At 38.2% G+C, this 26065-nt stretch overlaps 1 protein-coding gene across 16 annotated transcripts in view; it reads right to left on the bottom strand.

The window, feature by feature from the left end:
* The window catches only part of POLQ (DNA polymerase theta), a 105596-nt gene that overhangs the window by 31932 nt on the left and 47599 nt on the right, over positions 1-26065 (bottom strand). For 9 of the 16 annotated variants that reach the window (XR_012431665.1, XM_005548035.4, XM_065539163.2 and 6 more), the window contains 9 exons: positions 24842-24966; positions 22396-22639; positions 16453-19547; positions 14252-14395; positions 12739-12935; positions 10925-11165; positions 5924-6117; positions 2694-2831; positions 1327-1501 (listed from right to left, as the gene is read on the bottom strand). Coding sequence is in view for 12 of the 16 variants with exons in the window: in XM_005548035.4 (XP_005548092.2) it covers positions 1327-1501; positions 2694-2831; positions 5924-6117; positions 10925-11165; positions 12739-12935; positions 14252-14395; positions 16453-19547; positions 22396-22639; positions 24842-24966 (4553 nt within the window). In the remaining 4 variants the exon portion in view is untranslated. Of the gene's footprint in view, positions 1-1326; positions 1502-2693; positions 2832-5923; positions 6118-10924; positions 11166-12738; positions 12936-14251; positions 14396-16452; positions 19548-22395; positions 22640-24841; positions 24967-26065 lie in introns of those variants that run through there. The other 7 variants (XR_012431668.1, XM_074033372.1, XM_015446381.3 and 4 more) reach the window with 7 other exon arrangements.

The following is a 26065-nucleotide window of genomic DNA, read 5'->3' as shown; positions in this document are numbered from 1 at the left end:
ACAAGATCTCACTCTGTTGCCCAGGCTGAAGTTCAGTGGCTCAATCACAGTTCACTGTAGCCTTGACCTCCCAGGCTCAAGCGATCCTTCTATCTCAGCCTCCCAAGTGGCTGGGACTACAGGCACAAGATACCACACGCATGGCTAATTTTTTAACTTTCTAAAGAGACATGGTTTCACTATCTTGCCCAGGCTAGGCTCAAACTCCTGGGCTCAAGTGACCCTCCCATCTTGGCCTCCCAAAGCGCTGGGATTACAGGCAGCAGCCACTGTGCCCGGCCCATTACCTTCTTTTATACATGAAAAAACTTAGGCATTGAGAGGTTAAGTATCTTGTCTAAAGATTCACAGAACCAGGATTCAAACCCTGATTTCTGATGTCAAAGCCCACATTCTATACCACCAATCTAAACTGCCTGCCTCCTCTATGAATGAGTTAAAGCCACCCTTTCTTCCACTACACATCACATTTGGCAAATATTTAGAGTTTTGTATTGCCTAGAGAAAGAATACATTTTTCTTCATAAGATTACACTCTTACTTATCTCAAGAGGACCATGAGATAACCAAAGGACTCTACAGCTTTCTTTTCTGCTTGGGTAAAATAAGACACTTACTTATACAGATGCCCCAGAGGCCTACTGAGATCAACTTGGAGAAATCTTAAGAGGCTCAAAAAAGAGCTGGGACTGAAATCAGATAAGACCACTGACTCAAATATTTAATTCCTGTGTATACTCACACTGAAAGCACTGTCTCAGACATCCCAGTTACTCTATACAAGTACTTAAAAGCAGGAACCAGGCTGGGTACAGTGGCTCACTCCTGTAATCCCAGCACTTTGGGAGGCCGAGGCGGGTGGATCACCTGAGGTCATGAATTCAAGACCAGCCTGACCAACGTGACAAAACCCCATCTCTATTAAAAACACAAAAATTAGCAGGGTGTGGTGGTGTGTGCCTGTATTCCCAGCTACTTGGGAGGTTGAGGCAGGAGAATCACTTGAACCTGGGAGGTGGAGGTTGCAGAGAGCCAAGATCGTGCCACCACACTCCAGCCTGGGCAACAAGAGTGAAACTCTGTCTCAAAAAAAATAAAAAATAAAAAATAAATAAATAACTAAAAATAAAAGCAGGAACCAATACTCATCTCTGTACCCAGGTAGTATCTATCTATGCTTTGGAAAAAGCATGTATTTTATAGGTGTAAAACTTTACTGAACCCCTTGATCAATACTTGAATTCTTGGCCATCATAAGAAATATTGCATATGAAAATGTTTTTACTTCAAAATTGGATATTGTTTATACTTAAGATTTCTCATCACCTGTAGCAGTGTGCGACTGTGATACAGGATAGATTCTTTCCATTCCAAGAAAAGGATTAAGACGCTTTTCCCGCTGAAGGGGAAAGACCACTTTGGTAATAGCATTAGTGATTCTTCTCCATTCTAATATCAAACCTGGTAAAGGATGTAATGCCTTTAATTTATTTAAAACATCCTGCCAAAAAAACATAATAAGGTAAGATTGAATTCTTGTCCAAATTCCATAGCAAGTTAGAATCTCTTTTCTGTAAATAATACAATCTCAAAATTAAATTTGAGAGTAATATCTACAACTCAAAACTCTTACTTGGGTTTTTTTTTAAACCACCATATTGATAAAACTATAACTACAGTTTATAAAATGCAAATGTGGTAATACTGAGCACTATCAATTTAAAACTACCTTTTTCAAAAAAAATCAATGAATTGTCAGTCTAACAAAGTAACTGCCCCCGCACACCCCACCAAAAGTTTATTTTACATCATCTGTTTTCTTTATGCATTTTCCTCCTTCACTCCTCACATGACTGGAAGTATACCAGTTGTTTTTGTGCTTGCCTGGATACTTAATATGCTTTCCATATGAAGGTAATCAGGAGACATTTATTTTTAAAAGTTTGAATTTTTCATACTATAGACTTTCAGTGAACTATTAAGGAACAGAAACTTGTGAGTTAAAAGGCCAGTGAGATTAAATAAAAAAATGTGCTATAGCCTGGAGCTAAAGAAACTTCCTAGGAGCAGACAAATCATAGATAACGGTATAAGGACCACAATTCTACACAAGGGCAACTTGGATAGCTCTATGGCTATATTTTCTACCCTATTTTTCCCCTGAAACATCAGTAAAAAGTAAAATTAAGCCCTTTCTTCCATCCCACTAATGCATATAGTTTCCATGGATTATGATTAACAATTTTACTTTGAAATTAGCAGATTAAATTCTTAAATCAGGGCCTGGTGCAGTGGCTCATGCCTGTAATACCAGCACACTGGGAGGCTGAGGCAGGAGGATCCCTTGAGGTCAGGAGCTCAAGACCAGCCTGGCCAACATGGTGAAACCCTGTCTCCACTAAAAATACAAAAATTAGCCAGACATGGTGGCTCAACTTTATAAACCTTTATACCATGTTAATGATAGGAAGGAAGGACACAACTGCTAACTTAGATTATGATTCAGATTTTCCATGCTGGAATATCTCCACAGAATTTGTGGGCTACCAAACCACAAACCAATGTGTTAATTTATATCTGGGTAAATTCAAATGGTAGGCTAAGATCTTGATTTCATCAGCATTCTTTCTAGACACCAAAATGTTAAAAGCAGTTTAGGTTCTGCCCTGCTCTGTGACTGCCCCAAAGAGCACCTTACTAGTGCTGAACTGTCTTCCCAGCCTTAGCTTGCGTCCATTGTCATTCCCTCTTCTGGTGGAACCCAGAGTTTTCTTGCTGCCTTGGTTTTTCATCTCTCCATTTGGGGGCAACTTCAATTCCAAAAATAAAACCTGCAAGAAATTAATGCCTCTTTAGTCAAGAATGAAACTTGCAAGGACTATCATTTAGAAAATATTTTAAGTTATTTTAGAAAACAATCTCTACAGTTCAACATGGATTGAAATAATGTTTCTCCGGATAATTTGGAATTACCACATTTAATAAATGATGGCAATGAAAATGTATATGTCAGGTAGTCGATCCATATTCTAATTAGGCACTATCAGATTAATACTAACACAGGCCTTTTTTTTTTTTTTTCTTGAGACAGGATCTCACTGTCACCCAGGCCAGAGTGTAGTGGTGTGATCACAACTCACTATAGCCTTGACTTGCTGAGCTCAAGTGATCCTCCCACCTCAGCTTCCCGAGTAGCTGGGGCCACAGGCGTGCACCACCATGCCAGGCTAATTTTTGTATCTTTGGTAGAGACAGGATTTCGCCATGTTGGCCAGGGTGGTCTCAAACTCCTAAGCACAAGCAATCCACCCACCTCGGCCTCCCAAAGTGCTGGGATTATAGGCATGAGCCACCACACCCAGCCAGCTTTTAAGCAGTCAGGAACACAGGCATGTATATACGTTGTGCTGAGCAACTGGCAAACAAGTTATTAACATTGAGACTTATTGCTGTAAGAATTGTGAGCTCTCCTAAATGAGCCTGTTCAATCAGTTAAGCCCCATAGATCAACATGGAAGCTTACATGGCTATTGTCTCATTACAAAAATCAGAAAACACTAAAGTAGGAAGGGGTTTAAAAAGTCATCTAGTACCACCACCACAATGCTGGGCCCTGACAGTCCCTAGGCACAAAAAGTTAGGAGAAGGTGGCCAATACAATGTGGCAATAATGAATGCTAGAGAGGGCTAGCAGCACCCACTGAAGATACCAGGACCACGCTGTGCAGAAGGTGGAAGATCCCATGTAACACTCACAAGCTCAGATTAGAGGGGATGAAACTAGGGCAATTCAGAACATTATCTACTATACCTAATCATTCACTTATATATTTTGAGTGGGTTTTAATGAACCTTGAATTATTTTCCCAGTAATAATTCTAAAAATTGAAACTATTTGTGTAAGCACAAGAATTTTTCCCACAAGTTGGGCCAGGGATGGAAGGGAAGATAATCCCTGTGCTTCCCTAGAATAGTAATGATGACAGAAATAATGATCTGGTTCCAGTTTCAACTGGGGTCTTAGGAATGAAAGGTACTGAGGCTTTCTGCAGATGTCAGTAACTACTTAGCCCAAGAACTGTGTTACACAGATGTGAACATATGCATGTATAGGGATTAGGGTTGCCACACATACCAAATAAAATTACAAAATGCCCAGTTAAATTTGAGTTGCATGGGGCATACTTATACTAAATTGTTATTCATTGTTTACCTGACATTCAAAATTTTTTATTGACAAATTATAGTTGTATACATTCATGGGGTACAAGATGATGCTTTGATGTAAGTATACAATGTGGTGTGATTAAATTAAGCTGATTAACATATTAATCACCACACTTAGACCTATCATTTTTTATGGTAAGACATTTGAAATTTACTCTCTTACTTTGAAATATATAATACATTATTATTGACTATAGCCACCCTGTGTACAATAAATCTTAGAATCGATTCCTCTTGTTTATCTGAAACTTTGTACCCTTTGATAAACAATTCCCCATTCCCCTATCTAAAACTTTATACCCTTTGATTAGCAACTCCCCATTTCCCCACTCCCTACTTCCCCAGCCTCTGGTAACAACTGTTCCACTTTCCACTTCAAGGAGTTCAACTTCATTGGATTCCACATATAGTGAGATCATCTGAAACATATGGTACTTATCTTTCTTTAACTGGCTTATTTCACTTAGCATAACATCCTCCAGGTTCATCCATGTTTTCAAAAATGACAGGATGAAATACAAAATTGAAACTGGATGTGCCATATTTTATCAGGCAACCCTAGTACAGGTATCGAAGGGTACACGAATGGCAGTATAGGAGAAAAAAATCAAGTAACTGGATAGGAAAAATAAAACACTATTAAAGTAACAATAAGGCAACAAACCCAGGAAGAGAGACCCATTATGAATAAAGACAACACAAAGATCTCAAGTTATATATGTAGAAGTTCTTTAGCTTAAGCTTTTTTTTTTTTTTTTTTTTTTTTGGTGAAGCTTTCAGAATTAACTGTGAAACTTCTCATACAAATTACCTTCCAGGTAACTGCCATTTTGACATGCAGGACTAAGAAGAAGCCAATATCAAAGGTCCTTTACTCTTAGTCCAGGGTTTGCTTGAGACCTATAGCTTACATGCTTTCAGGCCCATCTGAATCACAAGGGCAGCAATTCCTGCCTTGCCCCAAACCTACTTGTGCTGAAACAGAGATTCTATATTTTCTATAAGTTCCCTATGTAATTTTATGTGCAGTCAGCTAGGTATTGGCTTGGGGACTTTAAAAGCGGATACCAAAAAGAAAAAAAAAGGGCACCACTAAATTCAACACATGAATAAGAGAAATCAAGTTCCTCATTTTCTTTAAAATATGTTAACGAAGGAACAGAAAATCAAATACTGCATGTTCTCCCTTATCAGTGGGAGTTAAATGAGAATTCATGAGCACAAAAATCCCTTTTTCATTTAATCTCAGAAAAATGTCCAGTTTCGTATTCTATAGAAAGATGTTAGGGCAAGCAAGGAAGGGGTAAGGGCTCATGAAATGACTAACTTTCTGGAGAAATAGCTATGCTGTCATGCAACCACCACTACCAATCATTTCTTCAACAAATATTTAGTGAGTCCCTCCTCTGTTCCAGGCAAATCTCCTTCTTGAGGAGCTTACTTTCTAGAAGTCCTCTTTATTACCTTCCTTTATTTGTAAATTATATCTGTATATAATTATAATTTATAATCTGTATAAAATATACAGATATAATTTACAAATTAGATGCTAGAATATCCCCAAAGCAATCTGGTTAACTGGCTGTTTCATTTTAGTGATCTTTAGTGTTCAGGTAAATACACACACACACACACACCCCACAATCATTTTAACTCTAAAAATTATTTATCTATATCCCTATCCCCATGATACAACCTCAGCGATGTCATCTGAACTGGTGAAAGAAAAACTGTGGCCAGCTAGTTGATAGGCCTGGGTCTCAATTGCATCCAGCTTGGCTTGCATTATGTGTTTCTGACCTTCACATTCTGCAGTACTAAAGCCAATTCCATTTAGTTCGAGCAAGGCCAAGCAGTACTGAGAGGGCATTTCCACCTTACGGAAAACATCTGGAAGAAAAAAGAAAATTGAAATGTTAATTCATTGGCTAAGTGGCTAGATTAGCAGCCTTAAACTATACAGAATTCATCTAGAAAAATCCAGAAACGCTACCAATGTATCCTTCAGGAGCCAGTCTCCCAAGCAGCATCCTCAAGCCAACAATGAAAGGTGGAAAAGTACAGGCTAGTTTAGCACTGGACAACTATCCTTGTCTCTGCAGAGAGTAGAAGAGTTGGCAATCTTATGACTAGTCTGGATTACAAGAGACTATATTTCTCCAAAGATGTTTCTGCTTCTACTCTTAGCAGGAGCATAACAATCAACCTTACTTTGAAATCCAAAATGCTCCAAAATCTGAAACTTTCTGAGCAGACATGACACCACAAGTAGGACAGTCCATACCTGACTTTATGTGACAGGGCACAGTCAAAATGCAGGTGTACAACACAAAGTTTATTCAGCGTCTCTAAAGGAAAAAAGTCCCTCTTTGCCCCATTCAGTTTCAATATCTCTTTTCTGCCAGACAACCACAGACTGCCTACATGAGTGACTGAGACAGTGACACCTTTGCTTTCTGAAGGTTCCGTGTACACAAATTTTATTTTGTGCACAAAACTATTACATTGTATAAAATTATCTTTAGGCTATGTCTATAGGTATATATGAATTCTACATTTAGACTTGGGTCTCATCCCCAAGATATCTCATTATGTATATGCAAATATTCCAAAATCCAAAAAAATCTGAAATGTAAAAACACTTCTGGTCCCACATTTTGGATAAGGCAGATTTAACTTATATATTAAAGGCCCTGAGAGGACCTGAAGCAAAGACAACTATTTAATTTTATTTTAAGTGAAAGTCCCAAACTTATTTGACCATTAAATCCTTTTTTCATATAATACTTCTTAACATCTTGAAAAGTAAGCATCCATGGAATGTACTATAGGAAATGCTGTCCTAAATCATTAAGAAAGAATCCCTAACACTTCAGCTTCCAGTATTGAGTCACTAGGAATCTGAGCAACCCTGGCCCACCCTCCCCAGCTCCACACAAGCACATAATTTGAGGCACTGCTGGTCTCAATTAGCATGAGAAATCTCCAGGGACACCCATAACCACCATGAAAAGCAAAGAAACAAATGAGAGTTACTGGCTTCTAACCACCTGCAGAAGGTACGAAGCTGTCAGAGCCTGGCTTTAGAAGCCTGGAACTAGTGGAGAAATTCATGTTACTTGAGACTAGAGAAATAACGAACTTGGGTCAAAACAGGAACAATCGGAGAAGCACAAAGTAAGACTGGCAGGAAGCTAGACTGCATCCATAGCCATTAGGAAGGAGCAAGGTCGTTATGGGAATGGAATCCCATAGCAAAAATGTTAAGGGGATATGGATCCTTGAAACAACAACAGGATGAGGAGCTGAGTCTCAGACTCCTGTTCTGAAACAAAACTCTCAAAGGTTACTGTGGTCCTTGGATGCGGAGTAGTGTGGTACCCAGCAGAGGCAGGAGCAAAACCTTTCTAAGGGAAGATTTCCCCACATAAGTCCTGCAGGGATCCTTGATCATAATAAATCCTGTATGAACTCACAAAAAATGTGAAAAATACAAGACAGCAAAGAAATGTGAATAGGACTCAGAAGAAACAACCAAGAACAAATTCAGATCCCCAAAATTGCAGATAACGACTAGTTAAGAATATTGCACAACTGTGAATGAACTACTTACAAAACAAAAAGTGACTAGAAACAAAGTAAAATAGTAGGAAAATAGAGAACAAGTGTGTATCAATAATCATAATAAGCAGAAATACATCAATGATCACAATAAATTGGCAAATTTGGAAAAAAAAAATATATATATATGGTAAGCCTGAAAAATAAATAAGCTATACTTTGTTTATAAGACATGTCTGAAGATAGGAACCTAGAAAGGTTAAAAGGGATAGAAAAAAGCTATATGAAGTAATATTAAGAGAAAGCTGATGTTGCCATATTCATATAAGAAAACAGACTAAGAATAAAAATCATTATTTGTTATACAGATGGTCATGATACAATAATAGAAGGTTTAATTCACCAGGAAGACAAATCAATTTTAAACACATACACACCTAATAAAATGGCCTCAAAACAAAACTGATTGAATTACAGGGAAAATAAGACATAGAATATTTTGAAAACAACTTTGACTTAACAGACATATAAAATTGTGCATCCAGAATTAGAGTACACATTCTTTTGTGTGCACATAGAGCACTTACACAATAGTTCAAGTTTTAGATCATTAATTGTTCTCTAAAAATTTCCAGAATAAGTATTATATAACCATGTACTCTAACTACAACACAATTAAGTTTAAAGATAATAAAAATACAAAATAAAAGTTTCTAAATATTTAGGAATTAAAAATCATTCTTCTAAATAATTTTTGAGTGAAAAAATATACCAGAAATCTAAAAATATCTAGCATGATAAGAATATTATATATCAGGCCAGGAATAGTGGCTCACACCTGTAATCCCAGCACTTTGGGAGGCAAAGGCAGGAGGACTGCTTGAGGGCAAGAGTTCGAGACCAGTCTGGGCAACACAGCAAGACCCCCATCTCTACAAAAAACAAAAAAAAGTTGTGTGTGTGTGTGTGTGTGTACACATCAAAATTGTGGAATACAATAAAAGTAGTGCTTTGAGGAAAATTTATAGCCATATATATATACATTTTGTGTGATACAGATCCTCACTCTATTGCCCAGACTGGAGTGCAGTGGCAGAATCTCTGCTCACTGCCAACTCCGCCTCCGGAATTCAAGTTATTCTCATGCCTCAGCCTCCCAAGTAGCTGGGATTACAGGTGCATGCGACCACACCCAGCTAATTTTTGTATTTTTAGTAGAGACAGGGTTTCACCATGTTGGCCAGCTGGTCTCAAACTCCTGGCCTCAAGTGATCCACCCACCTCAGCCTCCCAGAGTGTTGGGATTACAGGCGTGAGCCACTGCACCCCGCCACCTTATATTCTTAAGTTAGAAAAGAAAAAAAAAATTTGAGAAGTAATGGTTTTAAGGTCAAAGAGGAATATTGAAAAAGGACTACAAAATAAAGTAAGGGGAAATAGATAATATAGATGTGGATAGAAATGAAGGAAATAGAAAACAAAAGTAATAGGAAGAATCAAAGACAAAAGTTGGTTCTTTGAAAAGACTAGAAAATTGGCAAAATTTCAAGTGACATTAAATAATAATATTATGAAAGAAAAAGAGGATATAACAAATAAACCAGAGATGTAAAAAAGAGAGACTTAGCAATAGCTGTATACCAATAAATTTGAAAATTTAGATGAAACATAAATTCCTTAAAAATATATAGGTTGGGAATGTCACAGCGGAGTAATAAAAAGAAAAAAAAATTGGAAAAAAATAGATATATATAGCTTACCAAATATACTCAAAAAGAAATAACTGAATAATCTTACAGTTATTAAGGAAATCAAAGTTGTAGTAAAAATATCTTTCTATATCAGATGAGAATACCTCCTGGCTAACAGAAAAATTTTAAAAATAAAACGTATCTATATCTCTTTCTACAAAGAAATAATTATATTCAAACTAAATCTGATAGCTGTCTACATTCTCTCCCAAAACTTCCCTTATCTCAATGCACTTCAATTCTTGAATTCTATGAATAGGAAAACATTAACAATGTATAAAAATGCATTTAATACCTCCTAACCACCCTTTTTTTTTTGAGATGGGGTCTCACTATGTAGTCCAGGTTGGTCTCAAAATTCTGGGCTCCAGTGATCCTCACACCTTAGACTCCTGTGTAGCTGGGATTACAGGCAGGAGCCACTGAGCCAGGCTAGCCATACATTTTTGAAAGTGCAGAAAAAAAAGAGCTTTCAAAAGCACATTGAAATGGTGAGAGTTAAAAATTATAATAATCAACTAACATAATAAGCACCTGCTCTATGACGAACACTGTCCATATTATATTCACTATCTTATTTAATCCTTAGAACAACTTTATAAGAACCAGACTTACAGTTTCAGTAGTTTGCCCAAAGTCCCTCAGCTCGTAAGTGGATAGTCCAGATCCAAACCCTAGTCTGTATGAACTCATCCATCTATTTTCTAGTACCTATTGATCAGTCAATAAATTCAGTCATCTCCTCACAATGAAGCCAAATTTGTTCTACTTCACATCTCTATCATAAGCATCCGTTAAGCTCTCTGTAGTCAGAGTGCTCAATCTGGGCCAGCAGATAACAATGACAATAAATTCATGTTATTTGCTATGAGGGAACAAAGAGACTCTCATGACTATCCTTTGCTGTGAAAAAACATCTGTTGGTTAACAGTTTCAAAAAGAAAAGAGTTAACTCTTTGAAATCCATTAAGGATGTCTTCTAAGTGTGAATAAAAATTATTTGATAAAGTTCAAATACAAAATTAGCAACAACTGCATAAATGCCATTTTGTAATTTTCTTCACACAAGGGCCAGAAGTCAGCAAATTATGGCCAAACTAACACTAGATGCATGTTTTTGTAAAGTGCTATTGGAAGACAGCCATTTGTTTTGGTCTTGTCTACAGCTGCTCTTTTGCTACAATGGCAGAGTATTCGTGATAGAGATTGTTTGGTTCACAAAGCCAAAAATATTTACTTACTCTCTGGCCTTTTACAGAAAAAAAGCACTAGACAATCCAAAGGTAGGATTTACATAAATACGTGATTTACCCATTTTTTATAAAGAGTGGCTAAATCTCTATCTCTAATCTATAACATAAAAATGCCAGAAACTTGGTTTTTACCTTGAAGGTTTTCCTTCTGCAACAGAGAGTTGAGCTGATTCATAGAGTTGAAGATGAGAATGGACTCCACAGATGCTCTGTATCGCCCAGAATGCTCACTGCCAGCATTTAGCCCCAGGCTTTGAATCCCTTGGCTGGTCTCCATCCCTTCTAGGAGTGGAAGCTCATGAGGAAGAAAACTGGTAACTATGCTATGAAGAGTCGGCTCCTGAGAATCTGGATCTAGTAACCAGCATGCCACCTGAATGGGATAGCAATGAGAATATTTTCCTGATTTTTTTCGAAGACACTTTTGTACCTCTAAATGAAAAGGGGAAAAAAGAAAGCTTATTTCTAACCTCACTCATTTTCATTTAATATTTATTCAGTGGTTTTCCCAGGAAAGGAGAAGGAAAGAATAATTGTAACAGGACTCATTTTTGGTAGCAATAACAGCAATGGCTTTCAAAGAAAGAAAAGTTGTAACTATTCCATTACTACAATGCTCAGGCCGATCCAGTTTAGCAGTAGGCTTGACAAACAAGTGTGTCTCAGCAAACTCAAACCATGTGTCTGAAAATGAAGATGGACTCCTCCACTAGGCTAATTTGGGCTAAGCTACTGTAATAAAGATGGGCTACTGTGAGGTTTTAGGTATATTTAGTTCTTTCAACACCAAAAGAAGTGAGGTATCAGGCGCGGTGGCTGCCGCCTGTAATCCCAGCACTTTGGGAGACTGAGGCGGGTTGATCACCTGAGGTCAGAAGTTCAAGACTAGCCTGGTCAACATGGTGAAACCCTGTCTCTACTAAATATACAAAAAATTAGCTGGGTGTGGTGGTGGGCACCTGTAATCCCAGCTACTCAGGAGGCTGAGGCAAGAGAATTGCTTGAACCTGGGAGGTGGAGGTTGCGGTGAGCTGAGATTGCACCAATGCACTCCAGCCTGGGCAGCAAGATCAAAACTTTGTCTCAAAAAAAAAAAAAAAAGAAGTGAGGCATAAATGTTTTACCATTAAAAGTTTATATCCAGAGTTTCAGAAAGCCTCTAGACTTTCCCCTCAGGATGGGGGGTTTGTCACCAGAAAACCATCCAATTATTCATTTGATTGCCATTTCCAACCTCCTCATGAGTAGGAGTCCTGTAGTTTCTAATACTAGATCAAGCAGATCATTAACTGGATTAGAATAAGGGAATCTAAGCCCTGTTCACAATTCTGACAATTACTTTACTATATGACTCAATTATTTCTTTTGTAGGTTAAGAATAAAGTTTTATAGGGGAATACTGAATGAAACAGTCTCATGTAAAGGTTAACAGGTTTTTTAACTGAGTCATCATTATGAAGAGTGCATCAAACTTTGCTATTATAAAGGAAAGTTCTCAGGAGCCAGTAAGGGGATTTGCCTCTATGCTAAATGGCCACTAACTACAATCCTTTTTGACATCTTATTCACACTCTTTTCCAATTTTCTGCCTCCACCCTTATGAATATTTAAAACCTTCTGCTATCATATACCTAAATCTGTTCTCATTTCACTTCCAATTTACTATTAGACAGAAAACTTAGGACTTATGACCCAAATTAAAATTTTTTCAAAATCTCTGAGGAAAGACATACACTTTAGGGCTCCAAATTTGTGACATCTCTGTTTTTATCTACACAGAGATATTTGGTGCATGATATTCTATTCTGGGTAGATGAGATTATTGAATAAAGAACTGACTAAAATTCTTAAGCTGCATTACTGAAGCTAAGGAAATACCAAGTCATTTAAGAATTAACACTAAAAATGTTGTTTTAAGTATATAAAAATTAAATAAGACATAGAACCTTAGGATCTTCATAACTTTGCTCCAAGGAGATGCCACAAGAAAGAAGAAGAATTTTATAGCTCTGGATGAAGTCATAGATGACAACAGAACATTCTTTATCAGATTCCTTTCGCAAGCAAGATTGAAGGTGCCATATCCTGTCTTTCAAAGTCAGGCTTGGATCTAGAGAAGGTGGAACCAAACTGGCACTAATTTCTTTAAAAAAAAAAAAAAAAAAGGAAAAAACAGTTTTAAGGCAAAAACTACATGTTTTCATTTGAAGCAGAATCTTTAGTAGAAAGACTGAAAAAGACTAGAAGCCTAAGGGTCTGGTTCCATGTGACGAGTAATTCAGCATCTTATCAAGGTCATATCAGCTATGTAGACGAAGTGCATCATAATCTAAAAATTATGGTTTGGGCTAGAAGATTTTTAATGCTCTACTTAATTAGGTGGGAGAAAATATTAAGCATTAATACTTCTAAAAACAAAATTTCCCAGAATGAGGAGTTAAAGACAGGAAAAGTATTTGGAAATAAATTTTAAAGAGAGATTTAGTATAAACAAATACTATTCTATCCAAATAAAGAAAAAGCTTAAGTAACTACTCACCCCAACATATTTTCCTGCAAAACAACTGAAAATAGTTCATGCTTACTAAGGAACAGACACTATACAGCATCCTTTAAAATGTTTCCTTATTAATTTTGCTCCTGTCCAAAACCAACCTATCAGCTGGGGTATCCAACAACCACAGTCAGATCACAGGGTATTTCCAGATTACATCCTTTCCATTCCAAAGACTTCTCCAAAGTTTATATGATTCGACTACTATAGACCTCTAGCTCAACGATCCCTCTAGATGAGTTTCAGACCCATTCAATGGGAGGACAGAAGACTGAAAATAAACCGCCATACTTTAGTCTTCAAAAGCAAACCCTGAAAATGGCAAGAGAGTTCCTGAGGTTTCACTGCCCCCTCAGAGGAAAAACCCATAGCATTAATAGCCTCATGTGACAGGCAGGGAGAAGTAAGGAAGTGCTTCTTAAAACATTAATTATAGTTAATATATGCAATAACGTACATGCCAGCTGCTCTCCAAAAAATTACAAGTTTTGCCGGGCACAGTGGCTCACGCCAGCACTTTGGGAGGCCGAGGCGGGTGGATCACCTGAGGTAAGGAGTTCAAGACCAGCCTGACCAACATGGGAAAACCCTGTCTCTACTAAAAAAAATACAAAATTAGCCGGAGTGGTGGCACATGCTTGTAATAGCAGCTACTTGGGAGGCTAAGGCAGAATCGCTTGAACCCAGGAGGTGAAGGTTGTATTGAGCCAAGATCAGGCCACTGCAAGCCAGCCTGGGCAACAAGAATGACACTCTGTCTCAAAAAAAAAAAAAAAAAAAGAAATTTAAACTCTAAAAATAAATCCTAGGTAAATATCAGGAAATTATTCTCAAAATATAAGATCACTACCCTAATGGATGTTACACTAATTACATAGTGACTTACTCAAATACTCATTACTTACCAGAATGCTTTTGTTCCTTCTGCAATGAAAAATAATAGGCATCCCTTCCACCCCAGCATACTGCCAGTCCAACCACCAAGATGTCATCACAACCTTTAATAGGAAATCCATCATCTCTAATAGGAATTTCCTGAGGTGAGCTAGCTAAGTAAAACAAAAGTGAAATAGTTAAAAATCTCTAAAAATAAAGACATTATATAAATTGTTAAAACAATTATAATAAAAAATCTATCTTTGATAGGCAAAATTTCCTTAAAAAATAGATATTTGGACAGTCATTTTAAGTATAAGTAAGATCTTTCCAGGTTTCTCATCAATTAAGATAACCGTCACTATGAAAAAGCAACCAAAGATTTGTTAAATCTATAGTGATTAAGTTCAAAAAAGAGAGGCTGCATTTCAAATTTTATAACTCAAACAAAAATACAGATCATTTGCATACTACAAATATTTTACAGCAAATTCAGCAATTCTTGGCTAAGAAACTCCAGAAAAATAAAGACTATTATTCCCTAGTGAAGTATAATTTTGTATCTAGAGTCAACATTTTTTCCTAAAATAATGTATCTCAAATTTTATAAAGGTCACGAATCAATCTGTCTTATTGATAATTATATCCCTAGTATCAGGAAAATAACTGGCACATAAGAACTTAGTACATATTTATTAAATTTAGGTGAACTTTTTTATCCATCTAGCCTCTATTATATAGCCTGATACAGAAAATGTGCTCAATTTTGTTTGTTGCATCAAAAATGGAAAGAGCTATTCAACACTAAAAGTACATAAAAGTTGTGGTTAACACATCTGCGCCATGAATTGAAAATCAGACAAATACCCAAACTTTTATGAACAAATTAATTCATAAAATAGCAAGGTTTAATAAATCTAATCAAACACCTGATTTCCAAGCTGTCTACAACTGGTCCCCACAATCCAGAAGGCAGAGTTCATGCAATAAGACAGGAATATACATAGCCTTACTTGACCAAAAGGTTCAACTCTCTCAAAACCTGGAAGGGCTCCGCAAGGTTTTGGAAGCAACATTTCCGTATACAATTCATGACTATCAATGGAGGTCTAAATTCTACTCAAGATAAATCTTGGAAAATGTAGCTAATGTACACTGTGAAGAACAAAGTTCCTATTAGCAATGTACTTTTGTAATTACATAAGCAAACAAGGATATTACAATTTAATAGAAAATAATTTATGAGGCCACGCATGGGGGCTCACGCCTGTAATCCCAACACTTTGGGAGGCTGAGGCAGGTGGATCACGAGGTCAGGGGATTGAGACCATCCTAGCTAACACAGTGAAACCCCGTCTCTACCAAAATACAAAAAAAAAATTAGCCGGGCGTGGTGGCGTGCGCCTGTAGTCCCAGCTACTCAGGAGGCTGAAAAAGGAGAATTGCTTGAACCTGAGAGGCAGAGGTTGCAGTGAGCTGAGATCACACCACTGCACTCCAGCCTGGCCAACAGCAAGACTCTGTCTAAAAATAATAATAACAATAATTCATGAGGCCAGGTGCAGTGGCTCATGCCTGTAATCCCAGCACTTTGAAAGGCCAACACAGGCGGATCACTTGAGGTCCGGAGTTTGAGACCATCCTGGACAACATGATGAAACCCCATATCTACTAAAAATACAAAAATTAGCCAGGCACGGTGCACATGCCTGTACTTCTAGCTACTTGGGAGGCTGAGGCAGGAGAATCACTTGAACTCAGAAAGTGGAGGGTCCAGTGAGCCAAGATCAAGATCACGCCACTGCACTCCAGCCTGGGCAACTGAGCAAGACTCCATCTCAAAAAAAAAAAAAAAAAAAAAAAAAAAAGGAAAGAAAAAGAAAAAAAAGAAAAGAATTCATGAACACTGATGATTAATAAAAACCATTATGTTACAACATTAATATACCATAAAAGAACTGTCACATTCATATTCAAAATATATATTATCCTTATTTTTGTAAACTTTTATTCTAATATATATTACATGTTCCTTTTATACTGGAGGGCAACTACCATTAATTATCAATTTAGGTATGCTGAATAAATAAGGCTGTTCTATACATAAATCCACAGCGGAGATACACACTACAATTTGAACAGATTATATTTAATACCTAACATTGAGAAATCTCTTATCTCAGTCTACTAGTTTATAAACATGAAAAAATAAAATTAAAAAAGTTCTTACCTTGCTTAAACCTACCACCAATAGTAGCAGTTTTAGAAGATGTGAAACTTCTAATCTTTTCACAAGCCAGTGAGACGGAAAATCGCTTTTTGCACCGCCACTCCTTAATGAATGTTTGAAAAAGATTTTGGTCACTTGCTACATCAATTATGGCCAAACTTTCTGAACTGCTTGAGGCTGGAGTTAACTGTAATCCATCCTGTGATAACTGAAGTGAAAAGCCTGTGTCACTAATAGGGTTGTTGTCTTTGAACCCATTTCTACTCTCTGGACTTAAATCGTGCTTTTTAATATCTGAAGGTGAGTCAAATAAATAACTTTCACCAGGTTGTAAAACATTATTAGTTTTCCAACGGTTTACAGGTGTTTCAAGAATCCCTGGAAATGTCAGCTTAGAAGCAGACGTTGGAACGGGTGTAGGAGGAATGAGACCATTATCATCAACTATATCGCTTTCTTTACGAGGTAAGAGGGATGAGGTTTCACCATGATTGGCATTGTTTTCTAGAATCTCAATCTTGCTTTTTACTTCACTATTAGAAGAAAATGAAATTCCCTGCACTTGGTTTGTCTCCAAGTTTGAAATAACTTCTTGTTCTTCATTTAACTCTGTATTTTTTCCATTCAAACTAGACAAGTTTATAGTCACTGATTTTAGGTTTTCATTTTCTAGTGGACTGGACACTTTATCTAAAATCCTTTGCAGTCCTGGACTTAGATCAAATGATGCCCCTGACCATATGAATGAATGATTTTGCCTGGTCCCAGTTAATTTTGATTTTTCAGCCCTTTCATCTTGATCTCCTCCATCTTGATCACCTTGGTGGTGCTCATCAAGTACTGGATCATTTAGTTCTAATGCTCTAGGATATACTACAGTATGATGCTTCTCTTGAACAGGAAATATATCCGCATTGTCCAAAGCTTCAACCATCTGAACAGAATCCATTTCTGAAAATATAACAGATTCATCATTGGAAAAAGTCAACTGCTGGCAGGTATCTTGATTCTCATTTACATTTGATTTTTTAATTAGGTCTTCTTGTTGTAGACACAGAGAATCACTAACATGGTGTGATGTTACTTCTGAAGGAAGGGGTTCTTTCGTTTGCACATCAGGTAATTGTTCTTTTACTAGATAGTCATCACTGAAACTATCAAAGAGTAAACTATCACTCATATTCAAACTTGTTTCAGGAACTGGAAGACATTCTCCTTCTATACCAGTGGGAGTTCTCTTTTGAGGAATCAGAGGTATAACTGGTTTCACAGTTTCTTGTGTTTGATAACCTTGAAGAAAACTATTTAATTGAGAATCAGTAACAGAAAGTTCATTCTTTTTAAAACAAAGACCATTTTCCTCCAATAGTATTGGAGAATGGAAAATTGGGCTTTCTGGAGTCAGGATATCAACCCCATGTGAATCAGTGCTTTGTTTCATAGTACCTACAGTCTTAAGATCCAAATGATCTATCTTAGTCATGCCTAGAGGATGCTGCTTAGCAGGAAAAGGAATGTGACACTCTTTCTGAAAAGAGTTCATCAAGTTCTGTTGGACTACGCTCTTCTGCATTATCCCTGCTGCCAGGTTGGTGTCCTTTGCTCCTAGTTTGGTACTTTCAGTTGCCATCTGTTGCATTATTTTCTCTGACTGAGTATCCAGGTAGAAACTATCTTCAAAATCACAGTCAGAAATATGATTATTTCTAGTTTTGTTTGTTGTGTAAGTACCCGTTTTTTCTTGTAGTCTAGAAATATTTAGAAAATTCTCATGCTGGCCTCCTGATTTGCTAAATGCTCCAGTTGATGGAAGTACTTCACTGGGTATCGCAGTTCTGCTTATATCATCTCCTAATGCCTGAAAATGACTTGGTTTATTTTCCTCCGTATTAAGCTTTATCCTTTCACAATTAATAGTAACATTTGAGTCTCTATTTATGTAACTACTGACTGCTTCACAGGGCATTTGTCTCTCTATTATATTTTTCTGTTTGGTAAAAGTGCTTGTCTGTTCATGAGATTGCTTTTGCGGGTACTGGTTAATTGGATCGGTGTCACAGTGTTTCACATAAACATTCTGGTTTTTTGAATCATTTTGTATCAGCACTTCATTTATTTTTTCTGCCTCAACAGCTACTCCTCTGCCCTTTTCACCAACCACACTAGTGGCCTGACAAGTCACATTTTTACTCTGAGATCCTGTGACAATATCTTCCACAAAATTGTCATTAGTTAGTGTTATGTTCCGTGAACAACTTTGCTTTATTTGTAATGGGAATGATGTTTTGTTATCTTTTTCCTTACCACTCAAAGATACATTTTTATCAAATGGCCCTGAATTTCTAAATTCTGTATTCTTCTCATCTAAGGTAAATGGGTCTTCACAAAGACTAGGATTAGACAGAGTCTGTCCCTGTAAATGGATTCTACATGCTCCAGAGTCTTTCAGGGGGCTGCTGTCCCTAGATTGCTTTAGATGCTTTCTATGTTTCCAAGATCGAAAACTTCTGCTCATCTTTTCTGAATTGAAATTCAAAGGTGCCTTTTTTGTTTTCTCTGAAAAAGTCTTAACAACTTTCTTATTGCTTGTTTTCCCCTCATTCTGAGAGGCTCCTGGCTTCTCTTTATTTATATCCAAAGAGGCCCATTTTCTTGCTCTGAAAATGGAATGTCTCTGATGTTCTTGATTCCCATCCTGGAAATTACAATTAAAGGAACTTGTATGCTCTCTACTTTTATTTAAGTCTTGCACTATATTTGGTGAATGCTTAATATAAGAATCACTAAATATTGTGTTACTTTTGTTCTTTGATGTTAATTTTTTATAAGAACTCTTAGTTTGGGATATAAATGTGTGTTCCTTTACTTCTGACTCACTGTGAGTCAATGAACATGTACTAGAATGTAACAGGGCACAGGGATTCCATTGCACTCCCATTTCAACTAAGTCCTGCTGCAGAATCATTCTGGCTTCTTCCACTATAAGGGCTGCTGCTTCCCTTTCAGTTAAACCTTTTCTGCCAGTCACCCAGATAGTTCGCATATTCCGACGTTCTTCAACTGCTTCCTCTTCCTCATCCACTGCCTTCCGGGCACTACACAAAGAGATGGGAAAAGACAGAAATGAATTCATTCATTCGTAAGGCAAATATTTATTAAACATTCAATCTGAGCTGTTCTAGGAACTGAAAAATAGCAATGAAGGAGAGAGAGAAATGTATCTGCTCTCATGGCACATTCTAGCTGGGGAATTCAGAAAATAAAGGTTTAAAATGCATTCTATATTACCTGGTGATGAGTTGTATACAAAAATGAGGCACCAGAAAGGGGTGGGTGGTTCTGTAGCTTTTAAACGGCATAATAAAGGAAGGCTTTGCTAAGACAGATTCTTTAAGTAGAAGCCTTTAAAAAAGTGAAAGCCATAAAACTTTCATTGAAAAACATCCAGCCAGGCGCGGTAGCTCACGCTTGTAATCCCAGCACTTTGGGAGACCGAGGAAGGCGAATCACTTGAGGCAAGGAGTTCGAGACCAGCCTGGCCAACATGGTGAAACCCTGTCTCTACTAAAAATACAAAAAATCAGCCAGGCATGGTAGCAGGTACCGGTAATCCCAGCTGCTTGGGAGGCTGAGGCATGAGAATCGCTCAAACCTAGGAGGCATTACAGTGAAACAAGATCACACCACTGCACTCCAGCCAGGGCAACAGAGCAGGACCCTGTCTCATTTAAAAAAATTTTTAAAAGGCTGTATGCAGTGGCTCATGCCTGTAATCCCAGCACTTTGGGAGGCAAAGATGGGTGTATCACCTGAGGTTAGGAGTTCAAGACCAGCCTGACCAATACGGTAAAACCCTGTTTCTACTAAAAATACAAAAATTGGCCGGGTGTGGTGGCATGGGCCTGTAGTCCCAGCTACTTGGGAGGCTAAGACAGGAGAACTGCTTGAACCCAGGAGGCAGAGGTTGCAGTGAGCCGAGATCGCACCATTGCACTCCAGGGTGACAGAGTCTCGCTCTGTCTCAAAAAAAAAAAAAAAAAGACAAGAAAGAAAACAAATCCTCCTATACAATACACAATATAAACTCTGGACAAAATATATGAAGGGACTAGAAAATGAACAAAAAAGAAAGCAGAAACTGGAGGGGGGTTGAGACTTGCAAGAAAGAAATGGCAGTGGGTGAATTTTCACTTTTTACCTGAAGGCAGGGTCCAGTCAATACCCTGTAGGTTGGCTAAAAACTTAGATAAAAACCTGGAGTTCACTGATTGACAGAAGTCAGAAGAGAGTTAAGAGTAACTACATTAAGGAGAATGACGTAAACCCGGGAGGCGGAGCTTGCAGTGAGCTGAGATCCGGCCACTGTACTCCAGCCCGGGCGACAGAGTGAGACTCCGTCTCAAAAAAAAAAAAAAAAAAGAGTAACTACATTAGTTGGAAATTGAAGGCAATATAGAACAGATAACTAGTGAAGAACAACTCCTAATTCTTCATATAAACTCTGCCCAAATCTCTGACTGACCTCTAAACTGTGCAAGTGTGAACAGATTCCAAGTGGTCAGTTAAAATAAACCAGGGGTCCTCAACCCCCGAGCTGTAGACCAGTAACAGTCCATGGCCTGTTAGGAACTGGGTCGCACAGCAGAAAGTGAATTATAGGCAAGGGAGCACTGCTGCCTGAGCTCTGCCTCCTGTCAGATCAGCTGCAGCAAACCCTATTGTGAACTGTGCATGCAAGTAATCTAGGTTGTGTGCTCCTTATGGGAATCTAATTGTTTCATCCTAAAACCAAACCATCTCCATCACCCTCCTACCCCCACCTCTACTCCTGGTCTGTGGAAAAATTGTCTTCCATGAGGAAGAGATATGCAAGAGCAAAGAGGATAGTAAAATACTATACCCCATCCCTTCTCACACAGGTTAAGGTCTCAGAGCTGGGAGTCAGGTTTAAAGTGAATGGGAGGGAAGAAACACTGAACTGGAAATAAGATTGATGCTTCCATCTAGAACAAATTGTTTAATACCTGAAAATAAAACTGGTTGTTAGTACCTCAAAGTAACTAAATACCTATAGAATCTGCCTGAGATTTCATATAAGAGAGAGTTCCAAAAAACAGTGGTAGAAAAAATAATTAAGCTATTCTTTGATTTATATACTGAGTCTAGCCCATTCAATAAATTGGTTATGCAGACATACGCACACAAAAAAAATCAAGGAATCTTCTCACAAATTGTTTTGAGGGACACTAGCATTCCAAAAAACATTTCAGAGGAATGTATTTTAAAATGCTTTTGTCTAATGAAAGTGTAAGATGAGCCTGAGATATATAATGAAATCACATCAAAATTATCAAAATCCATCAAAGCAGATCAAAATCAAAATGCATCAAAGCAGAAAGCATTGATACCAAACTTTTGCTCAGTTTTTTTGAGACACGATCTTACTCTGTCTCCCAGGCTGGAGTTCAGTGGCGCTATCAGGGCTCACTGCAGCCTCAACCTCCCGGGCTCAACCAACTCTCCAGCCTCACACCCCCAAGTAGCTGGGACTACAGGCACATGCCACCACACCCAGTTTTTTTTTTTTTTTTAAATTTTAGTAGCGATGAGATCTTGCTATGTTGCCCAGGCTATTCTTGAACTCCTAAGCTCAAGCAATCAGCCTCAGTACTCCCAAAGTACTGGGATTACAGGCGTGAGCCACTGTGCCCAGCCCCACTCAGACATTCTAGTAGGAATGTTTTTAAGTCATGTATTATTTTTAAAATATACAAAACAAAAAGTAATCTGCAAGGGGGAAAAAGTAGCCATATTTTCTTCCACTTACACCAAGTATATAATAAGATTATTTAACACAAAAATACTTTAATACATTATCTACTATTTTAAAATTAACATTTTTTTAAATTTAATAAGCCCATGTAGGTAAAGGTATTCTCTTACCTTTTGAAAGGCACAGCACTTTTCAGAATCACCTCCACCTCCACAATATTTGCCCTAGCAAGGTCCGCCACAGTATGAAAGCCAGAAGCATAGAGAACCCTGGCTCTCTGAGCATTTAGTAAGGATACCCGAACCAGGTCACACAGCTCCCTCTGGATGCCAAATGTAAGACGCTTCTGAAATTGGGAAAGTAGTAGTTCCATGTTGTGCCAGCCCAGACGGTTGGAAAACACTGTAATCATCCCTAGAACATTCATAGAATAATTGTTGAATTGATTTTTTTTTTTACAGATGAATTCGCCATTTCTTTAGATGTATTTATATTTCCTTGTTTTTTCCCTGCAAAATTGTAAGATTTAACAAGGCCCAAGGTGTAAGTTAACAAGGGAACAGACATATATTAAGAGCCTTAACTAATTGGACAATAAATGTGCTAAGTTTTATGAGATGACATTAAATGTCATCTTATTTATTCTTCATCCTGAAGTTAACACAAGAAAACTGAGGCAGAGCATATAAACACAAAACAAACAAGAAGCCCTCACCCTAAATCATTTCTCTCTCTCTTTCTTTCTTAAGCAAAAGAGAACTCTTAAAAAGGTGTTTAAGAACTCTTAAAAAGGTGTTTAAAAAGGTATAAAGGTGCTGGGCACAGTGGTTCATGCCTGTAATTCCAGCACTCTGGGAGGCTGAGTAGAGCAGATCACCTGAGGTCGGGAGTTTGAGAACAGCCTGACCAACACGGAGAAACCCCGTCTCTACTAAAAGTACAAAATTAGCCGGGCATGGTGGCGCATGCCTGTAATCCCAGTTCCTCGGGAGGCTGAGGCAGGAGAATCGCTTGAACTCAGGAGGCAGGAGTTGCGGTGAGCCGAGATCGCGCCACTGCACTCCAGCCTAGGCAACGAGAGAAACTCCATCTCAAAAAAAAAAAAAAATTAGGGATTCTTTCCACCTAGAAGAAAACAAGAGAGTTGGTTTCAATATTCAAGTGCTGAGAGAACTAGAAAGAGAGAAGTTCCCATGTGCATTTTCTTCAAAGAAAGGTTGCTGAGCTCAATAGCTGCACTGTCTTGGAATAAAGAAACCAAAACAAGTGCCATGTCATAAAGACATCTGTGGAATTAAAATTGTTTTACACTTCCCTATAAGAACATAAACCCCTTGAGGCAGTCTTTCATCTTTGATGACAGTGAGTCTAAGAGTGAGTCCCTCCCGGCTGGGCGCGGTGGCTCAGGCCTGTAATCCCAACACTTTGGGAGGCCGAGACGGGTGGATAACGAGGTCAGGAGATCGAGACCATCCTGGCTAACACGGTGAAACCTCGTCTCTACTAAAAATACAAAAAAAATTAGCCAGGCGGGGTGGCAGGTGCCTGTAGTCCCAGCTACTCAGGAGGCTGAGGCAGGAGAATGGTGTGAACCTGGGAGGTGGAGTTTGCAGTGAGCCGAGATCGTGCCACTGCACTCCAGCCTGGGAGACAGAGCAAGACTCCGTCTCAAAAAAAAAAAGTGAGTCCCTCCCTTCTTGCCACTATCTCTTCTCATCTTCCCCATAGTACTCCCTCATAAGCACATATCTTCACGATGAAACCTCTTATACATATAACACAACCTCTCATAGCCCATAGTTTCCTTCTTAAGGGCTTGTAAGGATTCCTTAGTAAAATCAGACTCAGAATTTCTCGTTTGCTTAGGGTTTAATACATTAAGGTAGACCTTAGAATAGATCATTTTTGTAACAGTCAGACAGGAGTTCAGAAATCCCTCTCCATCTTCCATCCTTCTCCTTAACAATATGTATTAATCAGTACCTTTTTTTTTTTTTTTTGAGACAGAGTCTTGCTCTGTCGCCCAGGCTAGAGTGCAGTGGCGTGATCTCGGCTCACTGCAACCTCCACCTCCTGGGTTCAAGCAATTCTCTGCCTCAGCCTCCTGAGTAGCTGGAATTACAAGCACCCACCACCACACGTGGCTAATTTTTTGTATTTTCAGTAGAGATGGGGTTTCACCATCTTGGTCAGGCTGGTCTTGAACTCCTGACTGCGTGATCCACCCGACTCAGCCTCCCAAATTGCTGGGATTACAGGCGTGAGTCACCGCGCCCAGCAATCAGTACCTTAATGAGAAAGGGGAGACCACAGAGAACTCTGTTTCGTTTCTTCTTGCAACAGGAAAAAGAAGAAAAAGGAAAACAGAAAGGAGGATAGTCAGCAGGTTGCTAAGGAATAGAGGCCAAGACATTCAGCTAGTTACCAATCCTCTGTAACATGGTACTGAGCCCTGAGGAGCCAGAGTTTTGAATTTTCCGATGATGACAAGAACTGTACAAAATTATAGCACTTTTAAAGAGGCCTACAATAAAATGGAATTTGAAAAAAAAAGCAATCTTAACTCGACTTCAAATCATCGTCTTGAATAACTATGAAACCCTTTGTTTAACTGACCTGCATAAACAGCAGCTGACTGTTGCAAAGATTGAATCTGTCCACGATTGCATCCATATTTCTGATTAATTTCCCTTAAGGGAACTTCACTGATTAAATCTAATAGCACAAGACTGGTGAAAAACCTGGGAATAAATCATCAAAAGCATGGTAAGAGATCATTCACGTCTACTAGGAGATACAATGTGTGTTGCAAAATGACTAAGAACTGGAAAGGCAACAGAGGACTTACATAATACATTCTGGTAAGATTCTTAATAGAAAATAGGGTTACTGGCCGGGCGCGGTGGCTCAAGCCTGTAATCCCAGCACTTTGGGAGGCCTAGGCGGGTGGATCACGAGGTCAGGAGATCAAGACCATCCTGACTAACACAGTGAAACCCCGTCTCTACTAAAAATACAAAAAATTAGCTGGGCATGGTGGCACATGCCTGTAGTCCCAGCTATTCAGGGGGCTGAGGCAGGAGAATCGCTTGAATCCAGGAGGCGGAAGTTGCAGTGAGCCAAGATTGTGCCACTGCACTCCAGCCTGGGCAACAGAGTGAGAATACATCTCAAAAAAAAAAAAAGAAAGAAAGAAAATAGGGTTACTGGACAAAGATTGAGATCAATGCTTGCAAAGCAAGTTTTGACATGCATTAGTACTATAGTAAAGAACTAATGTGTGTATAACAAAAAGTTGCCCATATTCAATATTGCTGCTATCAAGAAATGAGACTTGGTTCAAGAAATGTGATGACACAAAAATTTAAAAGATAACTTGATATACAGTTACATGTAAATCATTACTCCAATAAAATGACAATATAAATACAGCATCCAATTTTGATTTGAAAGGCAACAGTAGCAAAAGTAATCCAAGTATATAAATCCTTATAAAATTTATACTTAACCATATTATAAATAATATACTAAAGACTGCTTTTTAAGAAAAATCATTTCATTATATTTCTCTTTTTTTTTTTTTTGAGATGGAATCTCACTCTGTTGCCCAGGCTGGAGTGTAGTGGCACAATCTTGGCTCACTGCAACCTCCATCTCCCAGGTTCAAGCAATTCCCCCACCTCAGCCTCCCAAGTAGCTGGGATTACAGGTGCACACCACCACAAATGGCTAATTTTTGTATTTTTAGTAGAGACAGGGTTTTACCACATTGGCTAGGCTGGTCTCGAACTCCTGACCTCAAGTAATCTGCCCACTTTGGCCTCCCAAAGTGCTGGGATT

This window comes from Macaca fascicularis, chromosome 2 (genome assembly GCF_037993035.2).
Source record: "Macaca fascicularis isolate 582-1 chromosome 2, T2T-MFA8v1.1".
Taxonomy (NCBI): domain Eukaryota; kingdom Metazoa; phylum Chordata; class Mammalia; order Primates; family Cercopithecidae; genus Macaca; species Macaca fascicularis.
This window is presented reverse-complemented; position numbering and strand designations above follow the sequence as displayed.